The 18,976-nt window shown below is 45.8% G+C and overlaps 1 protein-coding gene across 1 annotated transcript; it reads left to right on the top strand.

The window, feature by feature from the left end:
• The first annotated feature begins 8,738 nt into the window (after positions 1-8,738).
• LOC149348381 (uncharacterized) lies at positions 8,739-17,763 on the top strand. The gene is made up of 7 exons (XM_089541736.1): positions 8,739-8,757; positions 11,897-11,991; positions 13,809-14,132; positions 15,443-15,665; positions 16,007-16,157; positions 16,755-16,867; positions 17,565-17,763. The coding sequence occupies exons 2-7, from the start codon at positions 11,910-11,912 to the stop codon at positions 17,761-17,763; spliced, it is 1,092 nt and encodes a 363-aa protein (XP_089397862.1). The 5' UTR covers positions 8,739-8,757; positions 11,897-11,909.
• The last annotated feature ends 1,213 nt before the right edge of the window (positions 17,764-18,976 follow it).

The following is an 18,976-nucleotide window of genomic DNA, read 5'->3' as shown; positions in this document are numbered from 1 at the left end:
ACCGAGCCTGAACCCGGAACCGGAGCCGTACCCGAGTTTTTGCCTGGAACTGAACCGAACCAAACGCAAAATTTTTTTCGCCATCTTGGAACAGAACTCGAATCGTAACGATTCAAAGGAACCGTTCCGAACCGGTCTGGGACTCAGTTCAGCCCCACCTTTTTTGCCACACGCATTTTTTTTTTTTCAGAGAAAATGACATGTGCTAGCAGGTAGACTTACCCACGGAAAGCTGTCTGCCCTTGTGTGTAGGAAGAAAGCTAAATGGCGCTTCGGAAATGTGCTTTTGGTAATTCTAAAGTATATTACGGCACATTTGTTGAATAAAAACAATCTACTTTCAGGTTTTTTTATAGCCTGAACCCGTTGGAACCGGTTCGACACGATCCTAACCGGCTCGAACCGTAACGGAATGTCGCTCCGGAGCCGAACCCGGCACTGAACTCTAAAGGCGTGAACCCGAACCTGAACCGAACACGAGAAAATTCCTCTTCGACACCTTGGAGCTACTGCAAAAACAGATGACTCTTAGCATTCTTTGTTCCGAAGGCCGAGATACGGAGTTTCTTCTTGACGAAGTTTCTTCTTTCACCTCTAGCTATCTATCTAGAGGTGAAAGCAAATAGCCAACTTTTCTTTTCTACTTACACTAAGAATTTACCTTATTACACGTTCAGACACCGCTCCTTTGTTAAACCTTTCATTAGAACGAATTATGGTATGCAACTGCTCAACTGGCAAATTCCTAAATGTTTGAATCTTTTCCCGCCTTTAATCGAAATCATTAGCTGTTGTTCTTCCCTGATTTCCTTCAGGAAAAAGAGGAAAATTTATTTTATGTGTAGTTGTAAGCATACCTACAGTATTTGGTCAGTGATGCTGCTTGCGAGTAGCATATCATAATTCAATGTTGTCCTGTGATTTTATTATATTATACTGCATTAGTTTATGCCCACTGATTGGTTCTGTATTTTATTATTCAACTTATTCTGTCAATTTATTTTGTGATAACTTTACACAATTGTATAATTTGACTACTTAGTGCTGGCTTCAATCCTGCTCTTTTTAATTTCCTCTGTAATCGACAGATTGCCTTTGTTCATGTGCAAGTTTGCTTTATTTTCATTCCTATGTGTGTGCTGTTTGTGCAGCAAGTTTTGCAGGGACATTGGCCCAGTCAGGCGTTCATTGCTATCGCCTTTTGCCTCTGCCCCTTGGCACTACTTCTGTACTGTCTTAAGCACAATAAACAAACGAGCTTGTTATTTCGACAAGGTCTACATGAAGCTCCATTTATTTGGTAGGCTGATACGTCATAGGCATATTCTAAATGAGATAATAAGGAATTTACTTCAAGCGCTGGGACTTACAGTGCAGACATGTTTTAAACATTAGTGAAGTGTGCGCAAACGCCATTTTGCCTGTGAGTTCAGTCGCTGGCGTCAAGTTGCTGACGACTGCAGTGGTCTCAGTAGTTTCGGAATGCGACTGCCCAACGTGGACGGCCCTTTTTTTTATTACGGTGGATATTAAGTGAATAACGCCACCCTTAGGAAAAAGATAGGAGTAACGGTATTTACCAACTGATTATGAACAATTCATTGAACTCCACGGGGCATAGATACGTGGGAAGACAAGGGCGCTGGCGGTGCTATGCTGTAGTTTAGTGAACAGAGTGCGTGCGGTACTCTGTGTATGCATAATAAGCCTGGTTCAGCTAACGAAGACATACAGCGCGGGATCGAGTGTATACAGTGATAGCCTCTCATTGTAGCTTGTCTCGATAGCGCGCTGTATACCTCCGCGCTTTCACACCACATAGCCCAAAGTTGCACCTTAGTAATTAAGTGCATTGCACTCGGTTGGAGTGAAATAAGAGGAGAATCAGCCGAATATTTTTGCACACAGGACGTTTCGCAAAGGGCACACAATCTCATAGGAGAAAACCTCTAGCCCCTGGATTTCTGCACCTAACTTATCCCAATGGCCAGAACGGTGGCCGCAGAAACAATGGCCGCAGGAACCGAAACCATACCGGCGGACGTGGAACATAATGTTATACCGCCAGTGTCACTTGGTGTTAGTGAACACTCTCAACGTTAGGCTACAGTTAAGATAAACACTTTCGAAAGTACTAGACGATGCGGCCGCTGTGTTCGCTCAGTTAGGAGAGCACCGCTCCTTTCATGCGGAAGTCGTGGGCTTGGTTTTATTTTCTTCCGAGTTTTTTTAGAGTACCTAATATCTGAACAGAACTTGATCAGTTTCCAGTTATCAACAAAGGTCGCAATTAAAAAAAACGTGGAAAGAAACATCGTCATGCGGCTAATATGACCCAAGCAATCAGTGATTTGAAGTAAAAGACCTCTCTTTGCAGATCACCAGCATGTGAAGAAATGTTTTACTTACGGACTCCCCTGGTCACTGCAATGGAACAAGCTCCTTAAAGTGCGGAATTCCAGTAACGCTGTTGAAACTAATCCATAAAAGAAATGAATGACAATCTATTGCCGAAGTGCGAACCATGGCAATTAGATAGCGAATGGGAAGGGTCTTGATATTACATTGTAATATTTTGTTCCTAGGCGCCTTGGTTGCTACGGATCTTTTGTTTGTCACTTTTCAATGCCATGCTTGCACTCTGGGGCGATGTTCTACGGGATCACGTGTAAAACGGCACACCATCACTCACAATCAGAAAATAAAAAAATGCAGTGTAAAATTTGCCCCCGTCATCAAAAGCGGGCGAAGCTCTTGCCCGCAGCCACGTACAGAATTTTCCATATTGATTGCGAAAATGATGTCCAATATAGATCAACGAGACCTGTCGATCGCTACTCCTGAATCATAGATGGCTGAGCATTACCATGCTTCAAGGGACAGGAAAGATGACAACTGAGCTCTGCTTAATGACGTACATAAACGCTCAATAGATCACTCGTGGTTAGAATTCGCACCACATTGTACGAGGCAGCTGTTATTGTGTGGCTGAGTTTTGAGCCACTAAATTCCAACTGGAAGGAAGAGCCTCCTGGTCTGGCGTGTAACTGGAGCCACCTGTAGATTTAGGAAACCATGGCCATGAAGCCGCAAATAAAAATTTATCTCCACATTCTCGCCTCCGCGGATTATGCTACAAGCGATGTGACAAGGGCTACGTGAAGATTTTGGTAAAAGACATGGGTAAAAATGGGGAAGTAATGGGCAGAGACAAATTGTGAAGGAATTGCTGCTGTCTTCTAAGTCCTCACCGAGAGCTCGTTGTTATAAACAACCGCAAGACTTAAAGTGTATTCTCTGCAAAAATGAACTGCACAACTTTTTAGTTTAATTTGGTTGATTATATATGCTCTAGTAGCTTTTAGATGCTATGTCCAAGAATGGTACGTCGTGCGACTTTGAAAACAGAAAAGGAATTTCGTAAGCGGTTTTGTCGTATAAAGCATTTAAGCGCCATCACACACAGAGCATGGAAAGTAGCAAAGAGATCAGGGACTGACATTTATGATTTGTGCCATGAGAAAAGAAAAAACCGGTACGCTTTAGGAACCTACGCATTCAGCGTAATAAGTCGTACTTCGCTCATAGAAAACATCTGAAGCTGAAAGAGATAACTTCACGAACGAAGTGGTCGCAAATTGTGTGATTACAAAATGCACTTGTAGAAAAGGTGCCGCAGTAACCAAATACAGATAATTTTAGAAAGTCAAATCAATTACTGTTAAAGCTAGTGTACCACAAACGACCAATGGAAAGGAGCGCCGCAGCTCAAGACATCGTGAAAGATAGGATATGTAGAAAAATTACAAAATTTACTGCCTCCCTACAGGACTTACACAGCCCAGTACAGGGCTGTGTAAGTCCGGCAGGCAACGTTAGCGAAGAAATCTATATTTCAAATAACTGTAACGCTATTTCTAGCTGTGCCCGTATTTTTAGACTGTACCATTGATATGAAGCTTCGCACAGCACACTGACCACTGGTACGCAGCATACTACAACGGTACTCGAAGTGCCTCGTGATGACTACGCGTGTAAGTGGAAAGTTTCGAGCACCGTTTGATCGCACGCCTAATTTTATGGCAGAACTAAGGCCTCCAACGGCTTACGGAGCGCTCTGGGTTCGACACTGCAACTGTTCCGCAATGGGGTGTTATACTGACATGTACTATCCTACAAAAAAGCTCCAGAAGCTTCAATAAATGGCTCACCCGTCATTCTTGCTTGATGGGACTGTGATGTGCGGAGACAGCTTTGGTTAAAAAAATCCAGGAGCTTGGCGCTGACCACACCCTGTCGTAGCTCGCTTCTTCTTCTATCGATGCACGCGAGCACGTTCGCGAGCAAGCTAGTCGAAGAAAAAAACAGCAGCACATACTGGAATTTCTGTGTACCTGCATGAAATTAATTCTCATCTCGGGGCGATTTTTAGCGAGTAGCTCATTGCCATTTTTTCCTAAAGCAGAACAAGTACACTAACTGAATTCACCAGCGTAGACTGATATTGTCTACATCTATGTTAGTCTAGTTTTTGTTATTTGTAATAGGTGGAGCCAAGTTTGCCTTTTTTTTAAAAAAGCGCTATTTTGGCGGGGTTGGTGGGCCCTATATGAGGTCGATACTTTTTAGTTTCAACTTTCGGTTTTTTTTTTGTTTTTTTTTTTGAAGAGCCGTCGCAATCGCTTCGGCGGACGTTGTTGTAGCGACGCACGTCTCTTCTTTCAATCTTTCCACGCACATCGTTCGTCTCTCCTCTGTCTGCACGTGGCAGCGATTGTGGCTCAGCTAGAGCTAGTGGGCATGCCCGTGCACTTTCCTCTCAATCCTCCCTGCAGTCGCAACAACAGTTCAACTTTCCATGTCAGATTTCGGAAAACTGTTTTATTGGATCATACGGTGTGATGCCGTATCTGGCCCTTACTCGCGATTACATTTAAGGTCCTCCTTTGCTGTGTCTATTGCCTCGGGGCCGATTCGTCACCGTGATGACTCACCCATGTACGCCACAAATGAGGAAGACCACAGTCGGCGTAGGTCGATGGTCAGTTGTAGACATCAGTCGAGACAGTTTTGTACGACCAGGTTAGCGCAGGACCGGAATAATTGGACGCCATTAGGAAAGGGGCTTGTCTGCATTACATTGTTCGGGTCCCTGCACCGGTCATTGTTGTTCCACACACGCACCCCTCCGCAGGCTGCGTGCTTTAAGATCAGCCTCCCCAGCTGCCGTATTAGTGGCCAGGATAAGTTGATTTCCATTTCGCATGTGGAGATCCAAGGAACAAAGCAATTGTAGGGATCACATAGAAACCGTACCGCTTTTACAGTCCCGATTCGTTATGGCTTGCACGTGTGGTGAAGGTGACGTGTCGAACCTTTCATTTTTGGAGAAGTCAAGAAGACCAGAAGTCCTTCTGTTTATGACACTGATCAGCAACAAAAGATTATGATTTTTATTTCATGTCAGCAATTCGGAAATGACGCATACTCGCTGTAGGTGAGTGACTAAGACAAAGACAGTGCTCCCCAGACGCTTTAAAATATGTAGGAATTAAATATTTGAACGCAGAAGATAGGCTCATTCAAGTAGGTAACTGATTGGTTCCGGTGAGATAGCTGCTTACACGGGAGGAGGGCTGGAAGGAAGCTGGAAAGTTTCTGAATTACATAGATGCAGAGCTGACAAAGTAATTCGAATAACGAGAATTCTTGGAAGACGGGCTGTTTCCGCTGTAAGGGAAAACTTTGCACGGTCGAGTAGACTTATTTGTGGCTGTCTACAAGTACAGATGCTCCAAAGGAAAGAACAATCTGAGTCTGCAAACACAGACCAAGCTTCCAAAACGGGATTTTTATAGGGAGCCTTCTTAGGGAAGACAAACATCGGCAGGAGAGCAGAAAATGATAATGAGCTTCGGCTTCAGCATATGGCGGGCACAAAAAGAAGATCCCCAGAACAGATATCCGGAGGTAGAAATTTAACGGGATTTACGACAACGTGGGCGCGTGAAGGAGGCCTAAAATTTGCGATATCGCCATTCTTTACTGCTCGAGAAAATAAAAGATTCTGGTAGTGAGTAAAAGTGAGCGCTCATTGAGAAAATTATTGCATTAACTTTCGTCAGTGAAATTTCGTCGCCGTAAACTACAAGCAGGTTGGTAGAGGAAGAAAGATTGGACCGCTAAAGCACCACTCCGCTAAAGGTCTCGCACTTCGTTTAAAAGAAATTGCCTATTCCTAGGCACACGTACTAACCGTAATAAACTAACATCAACTTTGATACCAGTAATGGCATTGATTATTCAGGCGTAGTGAGAGAAGTGCACAGAGACAATGAGTTCTTTGTATACGACAGGTGAAAATTCATTGGTCGGCTTACGCAAGGCTAGAACCATGGCTTCAAAATTTGCCAAATATATTGGGCTGAAGCGGTGATGACAGGCGATGATGATCTACATGAGGGAGAATGACCCGTAGCTGTTGTTGTTGACTTCTTTTTCTATTGACACTTAGAGGTCATGATTCAAACTTTTATTTGAAAAAAAAAGTCCTCTAGCACAACAGCTACTTGTCCAGAAGTCCACGAGACTGGGCTTCCCAAAGAGCTCTGTCCAATGGCCATGGTTGTTCAGTTGTTTGAGCAATCCACAGACCGGCCCCCCATGAGTAGCGGTAATTTAGACGTAGTTGTTAGCCTCATGCTCGAAATGAACAATCCACTTTAACATCCCTGCCTTTCCCTCTCTCTCTCTCTCTTTCTGCGCTTTGTAGCATTAGGAGAAGATAGGTGCTTCACAACATACTGCTGAAAGGAAGAGTTCGTAACATTAAAATGGAAATAAGATTTGTAAATTTCTTAAATATTTTTTCCATAGATAAGTAATGTAAGGCAGATAAGAGTGCGTCCTCCATTCTCCGGTAAGAAATATTTTTTTTTCTATTTCATTAATCTTTGAAGGTGGCGCATGCAGCATCTGAGCCGGGCATTAAGACAACGAAGAAGGGAACCTTTCAAGGTAAGCTGGATTGTTTCATTTCTCGTCTAGGCTGAGTGTTTATGGATATTTTGCGGTGAACGAGAATAGAGTGACAATTTTTGTCTGTTCTACAGCTCTTGGTCCCTTCGTAGATTGGCCTCAGGTAGGGCGATCTTATTTCGTTGTCTTCGGAAGTCACCTTGCTAGGACAGAGCCAGAGGCTTCGGAATATCCTCATAGATATAGATGAACTTCAGTTCTAAAACACAATTTCATTCTGGACAACTCCTTTTTTGCTACGCCAAACTGTGCAGGCTCAATCGCACCCGTTTTCCAAAACCTGCCCCGTGTACTTGGTTGATCCCCCAGTGTGGTACTATGTAATTGAATTCCTGGACAACTGCGACAGGCCACTTTTTTGCTTCGATGCATGTGGTATCTGTTTAGAATTGTGATGCACTCGACCTAGTTCTATCCCTAACTGGGTACGGAGTAAGCTCTTCGTGTACGCTGCTGCAAGAGCTGCGAAAGGCTTTAGTTCAAAGAATGCAGGCGATGCCGTACGCCATTAGGCGCCACAGGCCGCAGCAAAACCCCTAAGATACAAGAGCCATCCCTATCACGTGTTTTTAGATATGCATTTCACGGCTTAACCCAAAAATAAAATGGCAAAGTCAGCCTTGATGTCGAATTTGTGGCGCATGTTGGTATGTTTACATTCTTGTGTAATAATATTTACTGAGCTTGCTTCGTCGCGTAAAATCAGTCACGGTTTCATTACGAATGTTTCCGGCTTCGTGTGCATCAAAGAAGTCATTATGAGAGGCAGCACGCACCGAAGAAAACAAGTGACTGCAATGTACACAATTGTGTGCAAATCACACTGAAGTGTTAAGTATCCAGCTGCGCGCTTCTGCCGTTGCTTACTTGCACCAAGCTGCTTTTCTCTGATGCGACTGTTGCCGTCCGCCGGCATGGCACCCTGAAAGCGCAAATAAAATCCGGCACAGTTCGTCATCACTACTACCCGTTCCTTCATAGGCGGTTACATTTGCACAGTTCGTTTCACTGCTCACAACAGAAGCGACAGTCCGCTAACCTTCCATCGTAGGGGCCTGTCTAAGCCCTAGGCTTTTATACAAGGAACTTACAAGAAGATCAGACTCAAACATCTTAAAATGGCTGTGCTCGCTAGCAAGAATTCAGCATTCGATCAAATATAAGAAGGGGCTTTGTAACACACAGTGCAATGACGTATAGCCAATGGTGATAATTTGTCACTGCCGTTGCGGTGGCTCAGTGGTTATGGCACTCGGCTTCTGTCCAGAAAGGTGCGGGTTGGATCCCGGCCGCGGTGGTCGAATTTCGATGGAGGTGAAATTCTAGAGGCCCATGTACTATACGATGTTAGTGCCTGTTAAAGATCCCCAGGTAGTCTAAATTTCCGGAGCCCTTTACTACGGCGTCCCTCATAGCCTGGGTTGCTTTAGGACCTTAAAATCCGCATAAACCATAAGCTATTTCTCGCTGACCGTCCGCTATATTGCGCATCACTCATGGCAAGTGGACCATTTCGTTGTGTACGCAGGCAGACCATGATTCCGCAAAAGGCCGTGCCCCTGCGCGTGGTGCCTCTAATACCCGCGCGGCCTCCGCCAGCACCGCCAGCGCCGCCAGCGCTACGATCGCCTCAAATGCCACAAACGCAACCGGTAGCGCAGACGCAGTCCACCTACGTCGGCTCTACGACCATGACGGAAGGGATGAACACCGAGGCTAGTGAGTGCGATCCTGTTTATTCACTCACGTGGATCTCTGGATACCGGGCCACTTGGTATGTCTGCCTGATTAAGGGCAGCCAGAGGAAGAAATACCGCTGAAAATAGCAGACAGGACACGATGGAACCGGCTGCCACACTCTGGACACGCTTTAAGACACAAGCCAGCGCTTTGCACTGAGTTACGTCCTTCCGTTGGCTCTCAGCAGGCATACAAGTGGCACTGAGTTGCGTGTTAGGGACCAGCCATGGAAACTCCGATGGACCCATGATTAATAAGTGATGTTTTCTTGGGGATTCCCCTAAACATTTGACCAACACAGTTCCCACTACGAGTCATTGATCAATTCGCTCCCGCCCTACCATAAACTTGCCGTTCCGGTTAGCTCAATTGGTAGAGCGAGTGCTCCGATGAAGCGGTGGTCCCGGGTTCGAACCCCGGACCAGGACGAATTTTTCTTTAACTACGATGTTTCTGAGAAAGCTGTATAGCTTTCCTTTGTAGCAGTATGGCTGCGCTCGGGTGGATGTCGATGAGTAACTACTCACTTATTACAAATCTACTTCACCTTGGGGGATTCCCCTAAACATTTGACCAACACAGTTTCCTCGGCATTTTGTTCTATGGTGGAAGCTGGCAATGGAGTAAAATCAAGGTGCTGCACGTTTCCTTCCTGTCAAGTAAACGGTCGCCCATTCCTAGAAAATGCGTTATTTCCCCTATGTTCAATACTGTAATGAACTCCGGCGCACGCTGCGCAGGCACCTGTACTGGTTCCTACGCATATTGCGCGTGTTTAATAATGTTTAGTTTACTATCGTGTGCGGGCTTGCTGGTCTTTCATCTAATTACCTCACCGGCTCGTGTGTTAGCCTAGGGACGGCTCGTGAAAAGAGGTTTTTGATATGGGCACCATTTCTACCTTCGTCACCAGTGCACTGGAGTTTGGAAGGCTTTGTAGAGAAGTAATAGAAATGAATGCAGTTGCGGACGTCTCTGGAGTGGTCAGGTCAGCGCTAAGTTATAGCCCGTACTATTGAGATATTTAACCATTTTCGGGACTAACTCGAAGTCTGGTGACTTGTGGTCCGGGCTGTTAGGTGTGTCAGAAAAACAGGTGCCGTAATTCTTCTACGATGACATGCAGAGGCTATTAGCGCATCGGTGACCACTGCTTCTGGCGATTATATCAAATATTAACGTGTTATAGACTCATCTGGACATGCTTTCGTTCAGTTCTGAAACGGAATAAAAAGTTACAACCTTGAGGCATAAGATATGCTACCCCCATTCGTTAGTGCGGTGAGAAGCGGAAATTCAGCCCACGTTTATGTGATGCTAGTAAATGGGAAGTATTATAGGCGTCTATTGATGTTGGCAACATTGAGTTCCAGAATCCACGCGCAGGTTTCATTGCATGAGTGTTTCTTTTGTTCACTTCGGCAGCACTGTAACAGCGCCAAAAATCTCAGTCAACTGGTGAGCCCTGTGCTGACCTGGAGTCAATCAGCAGCACCAGGCTTTACTGCTGCTGAGTCACTGCGGCAAACTGCCTGTGCTCGGATCTTCCTCGCATGTTAACGGTTGAAATTCGCTTGGCGACTCCATTTAAGTTTCGACGGACATGCGGTCTTTTCTGCTTCCGAGCGTATGATCTGACTCTCAGTGAAAGCGAGGTTCATTCGATTCCACAAGTCCGAAATTGTGCGTACAGTCCGCCATAAATGGTAAACAGCGAGATGTCTAAGAGGTAACACTGGCTCAAAATTGTTTCTGATGTCACGCAGGTAGCCAATGGACAAGCACGGCTTCGGGCTTGCAAAAACCCAAGTACAGTCTTTGTCAAAAGTAACCAGGCTGCATGTTTTGCTTCTTGCTTGTATAGTGGAGCCCTTGTGGCTTTCATAAGGATCAAAAAATTTTGGAAGGTATGAAGACCCCCAGTCTTTACCTTTAACGACCATTTCAGCTTCAGCGAAGCTGTGAGGGCTCCACTGGACGAGCTAGAAGCAAACCATGCAGCCTGGTAACTTTTGACAAAGACTGTACTTTAGCATCAGCCTGACTGGCTAATTATGTATGGGACCAATGGCGTATTTATGTGCATCGTAAATAATTATTTACCGGGTGATGATAGAAATGGTGTTTTGATTGCCCGGACATGCATTTTAGCTGTCAACGCTATATGACATGTTTTTTTTTGTTGTTTTTTTCTAGCATGGAAGAGTCAAATGTTCACGTAAGTTGCAACGCGAACCTCACTGTACAGATATGTGGCATGCCAAATGTCTCCTCGCATTACACTTTGCTTGAAGTAGGCTTCACCCACCACTATTGCCGATCACTAGGGAGGACAGGAAAAAAGCTAGCAGGAAAAAACTTGTGTGTCATTCCAATTGTTGGTGTCTCACTCCCGGAGTGAAGACCTCCATCGAGCGACTTATTTGCCGCCGCAATGCTGCAGGATTCCTTCACCAGGCGTCGTTGTTCTTGGAGCTTGGTGGCTGTTATTTACCTTGAAACCAGCAATAAAGATACCCTCAATATAAATGCTAGAAGTGTGTGAGGATGCCCTTGTGTGACAGAACTTAGCGACATTTTGACGGGTCGAAACGTGGTGTACACCTAGAACGTTTCAAAGGAACACTGAGGGAAAATCAAAGTGGTCCTATATATATGCTAGATTACCCCAGTCTGAATATAAAAGCGCTAATTTCTCTTAAAAAGGGCGCGTGTAAGTTAAAAAGTCGTCGGAAAATAAAGAAAGACTGCTATCACTATCACCACAAACTCTGTGGGTGTCAAGACAACTTAAGTATCGGATTACTGAGGCTAAGCTACTGTGCCATTTGCTATATTTCGAAGCAGTGATCTCGGGGTCTCTTCTAGTACTGACGTCATCCGTTTTAATCGAATGGCTAGAAAAAAATGTTCTAATTTTAAATCTAAATCTCTGAGCAAAAATGTATCCTTGCTGCCTAACAAACATGAGCATAGCCAGAAAATGCCAAGCAACCGATTTTTACTCAGAGAAAAAACTGAATCTTGTTGTCTTTGATGTCCATTTAAAACTCAGTGTTACAACCAGTCGTATTTGTTTCATTCGCGCCTAAAACGATGCTTTGTCGCCATGACGCAGGACACACGAGAACATGAGCTTCACGGTGTTCAGCATCATGGTCACGCTCTTCCTTCTCCTCATGAGCATCTTGATCGTGGTGATCTTAACGAGTGGTACGTACATCCCCCGTCAAAAGTCTCCAGACCAAAGCGTTTGCTTGTAGCGGATTGAATGTCTCCTGAATGCTCCTTGTAACGGAGCATTCAAAGTGGGCGTCAAGCAGCAAGATTCTATTCTGCGAGAAGAGACCTCCCAGCATTTCAATACCCTTTGGGCTTTGACGCCATTATGCGATTCAGAGATAAGCCTTCGGCCTGTACACTTCTGACCAAGATTGTACGTTTCTTCTTCTGACGCTAATACGTTGTCGTCATTTCATTTCGACTTGGCTCGAAACTCAGCGTCGCTTGCAACATTGCGCATGTTCAAAACTGAAGAGATTCCTTGTTTAGAATGAAGAGGTCAATTTGCTTCGACTTTTTTATTCATCGAGAATGAGTCCATGAGATGTCAAGCAGAAAAAAATATAGGCTTTTTGGGCACAACTGGGGACAAGTCGTCCACCGCCCGCTCGTAATGGGAGCGGCTACATTTAAAATGATGGCCCATTGGCCTAAGCAGGATTGGGGATCAGCGATGTTAAAAGGTGGCCTGGAAAGTGGAGGGAGGGAATTGAGGGAAGAGGGTGGCTGAAGGTCCCGACATCTCGAGATACCCTTGCTCCTCACCGTTATGCGAATGATGCCCTATTCTTCAAGAGAGCAGCCCCTTTAGGGCCCGGTGCAAATGAGAATGCCAATCCGTGGAACCACTCCTTAAAAGTGGCGAACTGCTCTCGGTGTCTCCCGTGCAGTTCCGCTCACTTCGTATTCTTCCAAACGTTTGCATAATTGGCTGTTTGACGGTCATGATCAAGCAAAGGAAGTTAATTTACTTGCACATGCAAACTAAACGCACCACATTTGATTTCTCAAGCAATCTTCGCCATCTTTCGTAATGCTTAGACGTGTGCCTGGTGTTCCAATACCTGGACGCGATATTTTCACTTGGATATAATGAATACACATGCGCCTCAACGGCTCTTGCGAGAATGACAAGTGCAAGAAGCTTGAGCATACGCCAAGCGAAGGAAGGGACGTTAAAAGCGATGAAAAGGACAAAGCAAAAATACAAAGAAAAACTGCGCAGAACATACGGGAAATGACGCCACCTCTATTTGTAGCCGAAGTGGAGCCTGTGTTCTCTTCGTTAGTCCTCACCTTTTTCGGCGCACTTGCTTCTGCATTACAAATGACCGACAAGCCGGTGTTTTCCCGCGGCCAGCTGATCTGAAGCCTAACGTGGAAGTCGGCGGTGTGTTTTTTGAGGTTTTACAGCTTCAGCAGGCAGTGTTAGAGATATAAATGAACACAGGACTAATAAAGGTCACCGTGTTTCGATGTATTAGCGTGGAGTATTTGAACAGAACCTACTTTTCACGGAAACTAGAGCGTTCATCAGCTAGAAGAAATGAAAAAACAATCCACCGGTATCGTCATCATCGGGCAGTTACGCAAGGAAACTGCGGAGGCGCGAATGCAGTTTTTGCGCCCTGATAAGAGAGGCTAGGTAACGTGGGCGTTCGTTCCGAGCCTCTTATCACGATGTTTTTCAGGTCGCAACATTTCAGGCTGGAATTGTGCCGAAGAAAAAATTTCAAATCAAGCTTTCTTCAACAATAAATGTGCATTTCGCAGCCCAACAAACACCAACGTATCAGGGAAAACCCGTATAATTGATTTTTTTCTCAGCTCAAAGCTTGCATGAAGTCGTCCTTTTTGTCCCCGCCAAAAGGTTCGCATTCACAGAGAGCTTCGCGACGGTATAAAAAAAATTGCGACTGCCGGTCCGCAACAAAATTTGCTGATTTCGACGCGTCACACGGTCGCAGGCGGTGATCATGAAAGCGTGTCGACCGAAGACATCATCGACGTAACCAAAGATATTTCATCCAAACACCCCGACGATGTCCCATCAAGCCACACGCCTGTCACGGCGCCGAAACCACCACTGACGCCGTCAATGACGCCACCACTGCCTCCACCACAGCCCGAGCCCGAGCCAGAGCCGGAGCCAGAGCCGGAGCCAGAGCCGGAGCCAGAGCCGGAGACAGAGCCGGAGACAGAGCCGCCGACAGAGCCGGAGACAGAGACGGAACCAGAGCCGGAACCGGAGCCAGAGCCGAAGACGCCTGTGCCAACGACCCCTCCAATGGGTAAGCTGTTAAATCCGCTGTTATTGCATGCAGACGGCAGAACGTAATATGCGGTTAAAGTTAAGGCGCTAACCACCAATACTGATGAAACAGTGAACAGCCGATGATAAGAACCCCTGTTAACTACGGCCCGTGTTTATTCCCTATAGACCGTTTGTAGCATGGTAACCTCGAAAGCAGAATTACCGTGTTCGTGAAAACCAGGGAGCGAACAGCACTCTTCCGGCAACTGTTTACCTGTATCCTTCACTTAATTCAATTTTGGAAACAACCGCACGACTATGTTAAATTACGTAAATTAAAGAAAACCAAGCATTCTATTGCTCTTGTCGTAAATTGTACCAAATGAAGAAATCATAACTCTATCTTTCCCATTGCTTGGTCGACAGTTACGACGGCGTACTGTACCGCGCACACCATCATGTAAGCCTGTAGCCAGAAAGTACGCCAGTGCCAGATGATTAAGCACCTCAGAGCTGGCCGGCTTTTTAAAGTGAGCACAATACTGAGGTTTTAATAAAAAGCATGTCTAGTGAGAAAATTTGCTTTGGAGAAAGCGACCGGCGACGTGCTATTTCTTAAATGTTTTAGCGGCGGGTGTAAGTAAGCGATTATTTCTCCACCTTCCAAAAAAGTAGAAAAGAAAATGCATTACCTTGCATCACTTTATCACTCCTCTCGCTTCCCTCTCCCATATATATTTGTAATCAGATTATCTAATTCCTCCAACGAATCTCATTCATGTATTTGCGACGGCCTTAACCTACCATTTCAAAAACACGTGAGGCAGCCTCTTCAGGTCGTCCGCTTTGCTAATAGCGCGGGACATCGCAAAATAAAGTACGGCGTCCTTCCTTGCTGAAGAGGTCCCGCTACAGTCGTCGACTAGGGCAGTTATTTTGTATATCACTCGCAGTGAGCATGCTGAGATGAAAATAATGATGGCGAAATGACTTCATGACACAAGGATAGATTGGCAAACGCACTCTATGACACGTATCTGGTCTGCAAGCGGTGCCGTCATAAACTCGAGTTTTCCAGCGTTTCACAGTGTCGAGATGACAGGCGGGGCTGTGGGAAAACTCGGATCCGTTTCCACCTCCCTGAACAGCTTGTGGCACTGGGTTCGAACCCCGCACCTCCCGTACAGTTTCAAATTTGCAGACGAGAACAGCACAACTGCGTTCTTTGTATGCAAGAAATTGGCGGACGAAAAGCTAGAGACTAACAGGAAATTTTGGCGATTCCACTCATTGAACTGCGCTCTTGGCGCGACGTTTACGTCCGTGAACATGGATTCCTGACTACAGGATTGGGCCCCGAGACGCTGCTCTGCACCTACGGCCGGAAGACGACATCGAGAGCTGTAATGGCGGAAGATGGTTTGTGTGACTACGCCATCTACGACTCGCTGTACTCCAACGACGTCAACAAGCTGAGTGGCACCAAGAAGCTCGAACCGGAAGTCTACGCCTTCCTCAGTGCTGCCAACGACTACAAAAGGACTACGTTGGGAGTGGGATTCGCGTTCCAGTGAGTACGCATCCTGACTTTATCGCTAGGCATGAGGGGCGCACTGCCTATTCAAACACTTTTGCGCTGATGTCAAAAGTCAGGGAAAGTAAATTTGAGGGCAACTAGCTGATTCTTAAAGTCCTTGTCCTAACAGCAACAGTACAAGAAGTTCCATCAAGAATAATGGGGACGCTATACCACCCCATTCTCTGCATTAAACATCGCTTGGTTGCTGTAATCAAGTCCTGTAACGGTGTCGGGTGTTAAAATAGTAATAAAAGTCCCATCTCCATACTCATTTCATTGCAGTCTGGTCGGCCATTAACGACCGCTGCGTCATGCATGCATTTCCTCCGCAGGCACTTGAAGGAGGTGGAAAAAGACCTGCAGCCCAGAAGTCCGAGCCCTCTGGAAATATTCTGGGACCGCAAGGTCTTCCACGCAGGAATCATTGACACTCCTGCCGAAATATCGGGGCCCAAATTGAAGGAAGCCGTACTCACTCTGAAGGTGTGTCTCAGTTTCGTATGGTGCTTCAGGCGCGGAAAACGCTTCACTAGTGCCAGTTGCTAACACATATTGTCTAGAAAATTCCTGACCCACTTGTAGTAGACAGCCTGTTTTTTTGTGCCTGACAGAGGCAATGACACTCCTTCGATCATATAGGTCAATGTTTGGGGTATGTTGTGGTAGTCATGTGAAGTACAGTGCATACTATGGGAGCGCTAGAATAATAATAATCAGCACCCAAAGGGAATCATCCTCCTCATGGCCATGATGAGCCTGCTTACGTCAACGTTGAGGACTTCCACTAATCTGCAGTCAGCCCTCCCGTTTGCGTCTGTTCCAGGCATGGTGTCTAAGCTAATTAGCGGAATTTTGTTCTCCCCGCCTGAGCTAATTCCGACGGCGGCTACACAGTCCTTCCAATCAAATTTATCGCTTACATTAAGCGTCTACCAGTTGTCTGTTCCCAACATTACATGTCCTGTTTATGTTCATTGTCATGTTGTTCGTCAGTGTGTTGTTTTGCGCCAGAACTTAACCATCTCAGCATATCAGGATAGTGTCAGAATCCTGAGCTGTGGTTGCCTCTTATCCTCGCAGATGATTCACGGCCTCTTGGACACGCAGAGGGCGCTGGGTAGCCATGCACTCAGTGTTCTTGCCGGGCCGTCTCCGGAGCACGACTGGAGTGTTTTCCTGGCTGAGCGGTTCAAGTCAGTTATAAGCATCACGTCTTTCACTGTAGGGAGAAGGAGATGACAGAAGTAAACCCCAAAACACGCAATCAAAATTAGGCACAGTGTGGTCCATACTAACAGCAAATACACGGGGAAGTTTGCACATTACCGGATTAGTACTGTGCATGTATCCATCGCTTTCATTTAAGTTAATGGGTGGCGTATTTTAAGCGCAGGGCTACTAAAACGCCAAGATATTGTTATAGTTCCTGTGTAGTGCACGATGCTCACACCTTCCTTTTTTACGAATTTTAAGAGATCATTTCATATGCATGTAGCCTGGCCGTGGGACTAATTAACGTGATGCTTCAGGTTGCTGCCTCTCGACTGTTGCTTATATCGCCAACAAGGACCGCCGTCTGTTTCATTCACTCCGTGAGCTACAGTTATGGCTTAGATTCATTCATTTAGGGCTGCGAAACTCGAGCTTCCTAGGGCATCAAATACAGGTAGTAACGCCTGCATTCCGATGGAGCTATAATTTAGGCATAATGGAGAACATAATATAGCCCGAAATGGAATTCTTTATCTACCCACGCAGTTCCAAACCGCAGAAGGCTATACCACATCTTGCAATCACGTACGACTCTGTACTGTCGCTCATTATACCATACCGTACCATATAGAATAACGTAGCCGACAATGCAGTTTTCGTTTTTGTAACCTGACCCAGGGAGACTCTCTTCACGCCGGATCTGCTCATAATGATCGGCCACTACCGGTTCGGTGACAACACTTTGAAGAACTGCGCAGTGATGCCTCCGACGCGGCATCCAGATGACGACTTACCCGATCATATCTTCGATGAATATCGCTTCGACCTGGTGAGGCGGCGAACGAAGTCGCCAGCGCGCAAGTTACATCATGAGTGAAGTAGCGTTCTTGGATGTCCATGGCTGAAGTTGCAGTTAGAAACTTCCGCGCTAATTTGTGGCAGTTGAATGTTGAACAACACCAACACAATTTCCGGAAGCAGCATTTTCGATTATCGGAATCATTAGAGTCTTCAAAAACTTTCAAAGCATCGTAGTCTTAGTTGGAAAGCTGGAAGCTTTTTGTAAATACCAGAGGCCTATGGCACCTACGTGACCGAAAATGGTACCAAACAACTAAGGTCACCACGCTTCACGGCGTGACCTCGAGTACAGATTTAGGATCTATGTGATGCTATCTTTTAAACGCATCTCAACTCGAAAACTCTCGGCTGCCAGCCATGTCGGGGGATATGGTGGCATGCACGTGTGAATGAAAACTCTTGACCAGCTGTGTTTAGCTGCATTATAGGAACTTACTAGCCACGACTTCCAACCTTAGCTAGTGATCGAGGTATACCAGTGCGCATTACCTTGCTACAGTACTCAGAGCTTTACACTCTACAAAAAATTACGGCTCAGGAGCTGTTGCTTTTCGCTAATTCGATGCCGTAGCATGTGTGCACGGTATGCGACATATTCTTTACAAGATATTTTCGAAACAATGAAGAGAACTGCAGGAAGTAGTAGTTGGTTAGAGGGTCATTCCGCGGAGGCGGGTTTCCAAAAGACCAGTATACAGAACTCCTCAATCGCCAGGCTGCACGGCTGATGTCGCATGCTGTTTGAGCAGCCGCCGTCTTGCTGTACGTCATTACAAAAGATGAGCTTTTATGTATCCTGGCTCTTTATGGGCTCCAGCTTTACTGCTTATTAATATCAAGTTACTTCTGTGGTTCTCGTGAAGAGGCTGCTGGTTCAGTGATTATCTCATAGATGAAAGAGTGAGCAAAGTGCTCCAGTAGCAGTATATACTACTGAAAAGGCGTAGCTGGGATGTGAATGCTTCATTAGCGTACGCTACGAATAAAGGATATCGCGCATTACTTCGCCGTTTGAAAGCAGCCACAAGTTCATTGCCGCTGCATAACGCCAGATACAGCGGGAGGTGTTGGCGGGGTCAGTATGATATGGTTTATTCATTACTATTTATCGCCTTCTCTTGTAGAGTGCGCGGGACGTCATTATGGTTTGAAACCAATCACGGCACTGCGTAGCACTCATGACGTTGCGTTCAAGCTAGACTTGGCATCACTGCATCTTAAGCAATCGA

Source organism: Amblyomma mixtum, chromosome 4 (genome assembly GCF_055824585.1).
Source record: "Amblyomma mixtum isolate Tamu chromosome 4, ASM5582458v1, whole genome shotgun sequence".
NCBI classification, from domain to species: Eukaryota; Metazoa; Arthropoda; class Arachnida; order Ixodida; family Ixodidae; genus Amblyomma; species Amblyomma mixtum.
The sequence above is the reverse complement of the archived record's forward strand: the minus strand, read 5'-3'. Positions and strand labels throughout refer to the sequence as shown.

What these genes read in the sequence shown, in the direction of transcription:
- LOC149348381 (XM_089541736.1), top strand. Translation starts at nt 11,910, where the DNA reads ATGAGCTTCACGGTGTTCAGCATCATGGTCACGCTCTTCCTTCTCCTC. An exon ending in CGTGGTGATCTTAACGAGTG is followed by an intron (nt 11,992 to 13,808) that starts GTACGTACATCC and finishes ACACGGTCGCAG; the next exon opens with GCGGTGATCATGAAAGCGTG. An exon ending in TTCCTGGCTGAGCGGTTCAA is followed by an intron (nt 16,868 to 17,564) that starts GTCAGTTATAAG and finishes AACCTGACCCAG; the next exon opens with GGAGACTCTCTTCACGCCGG.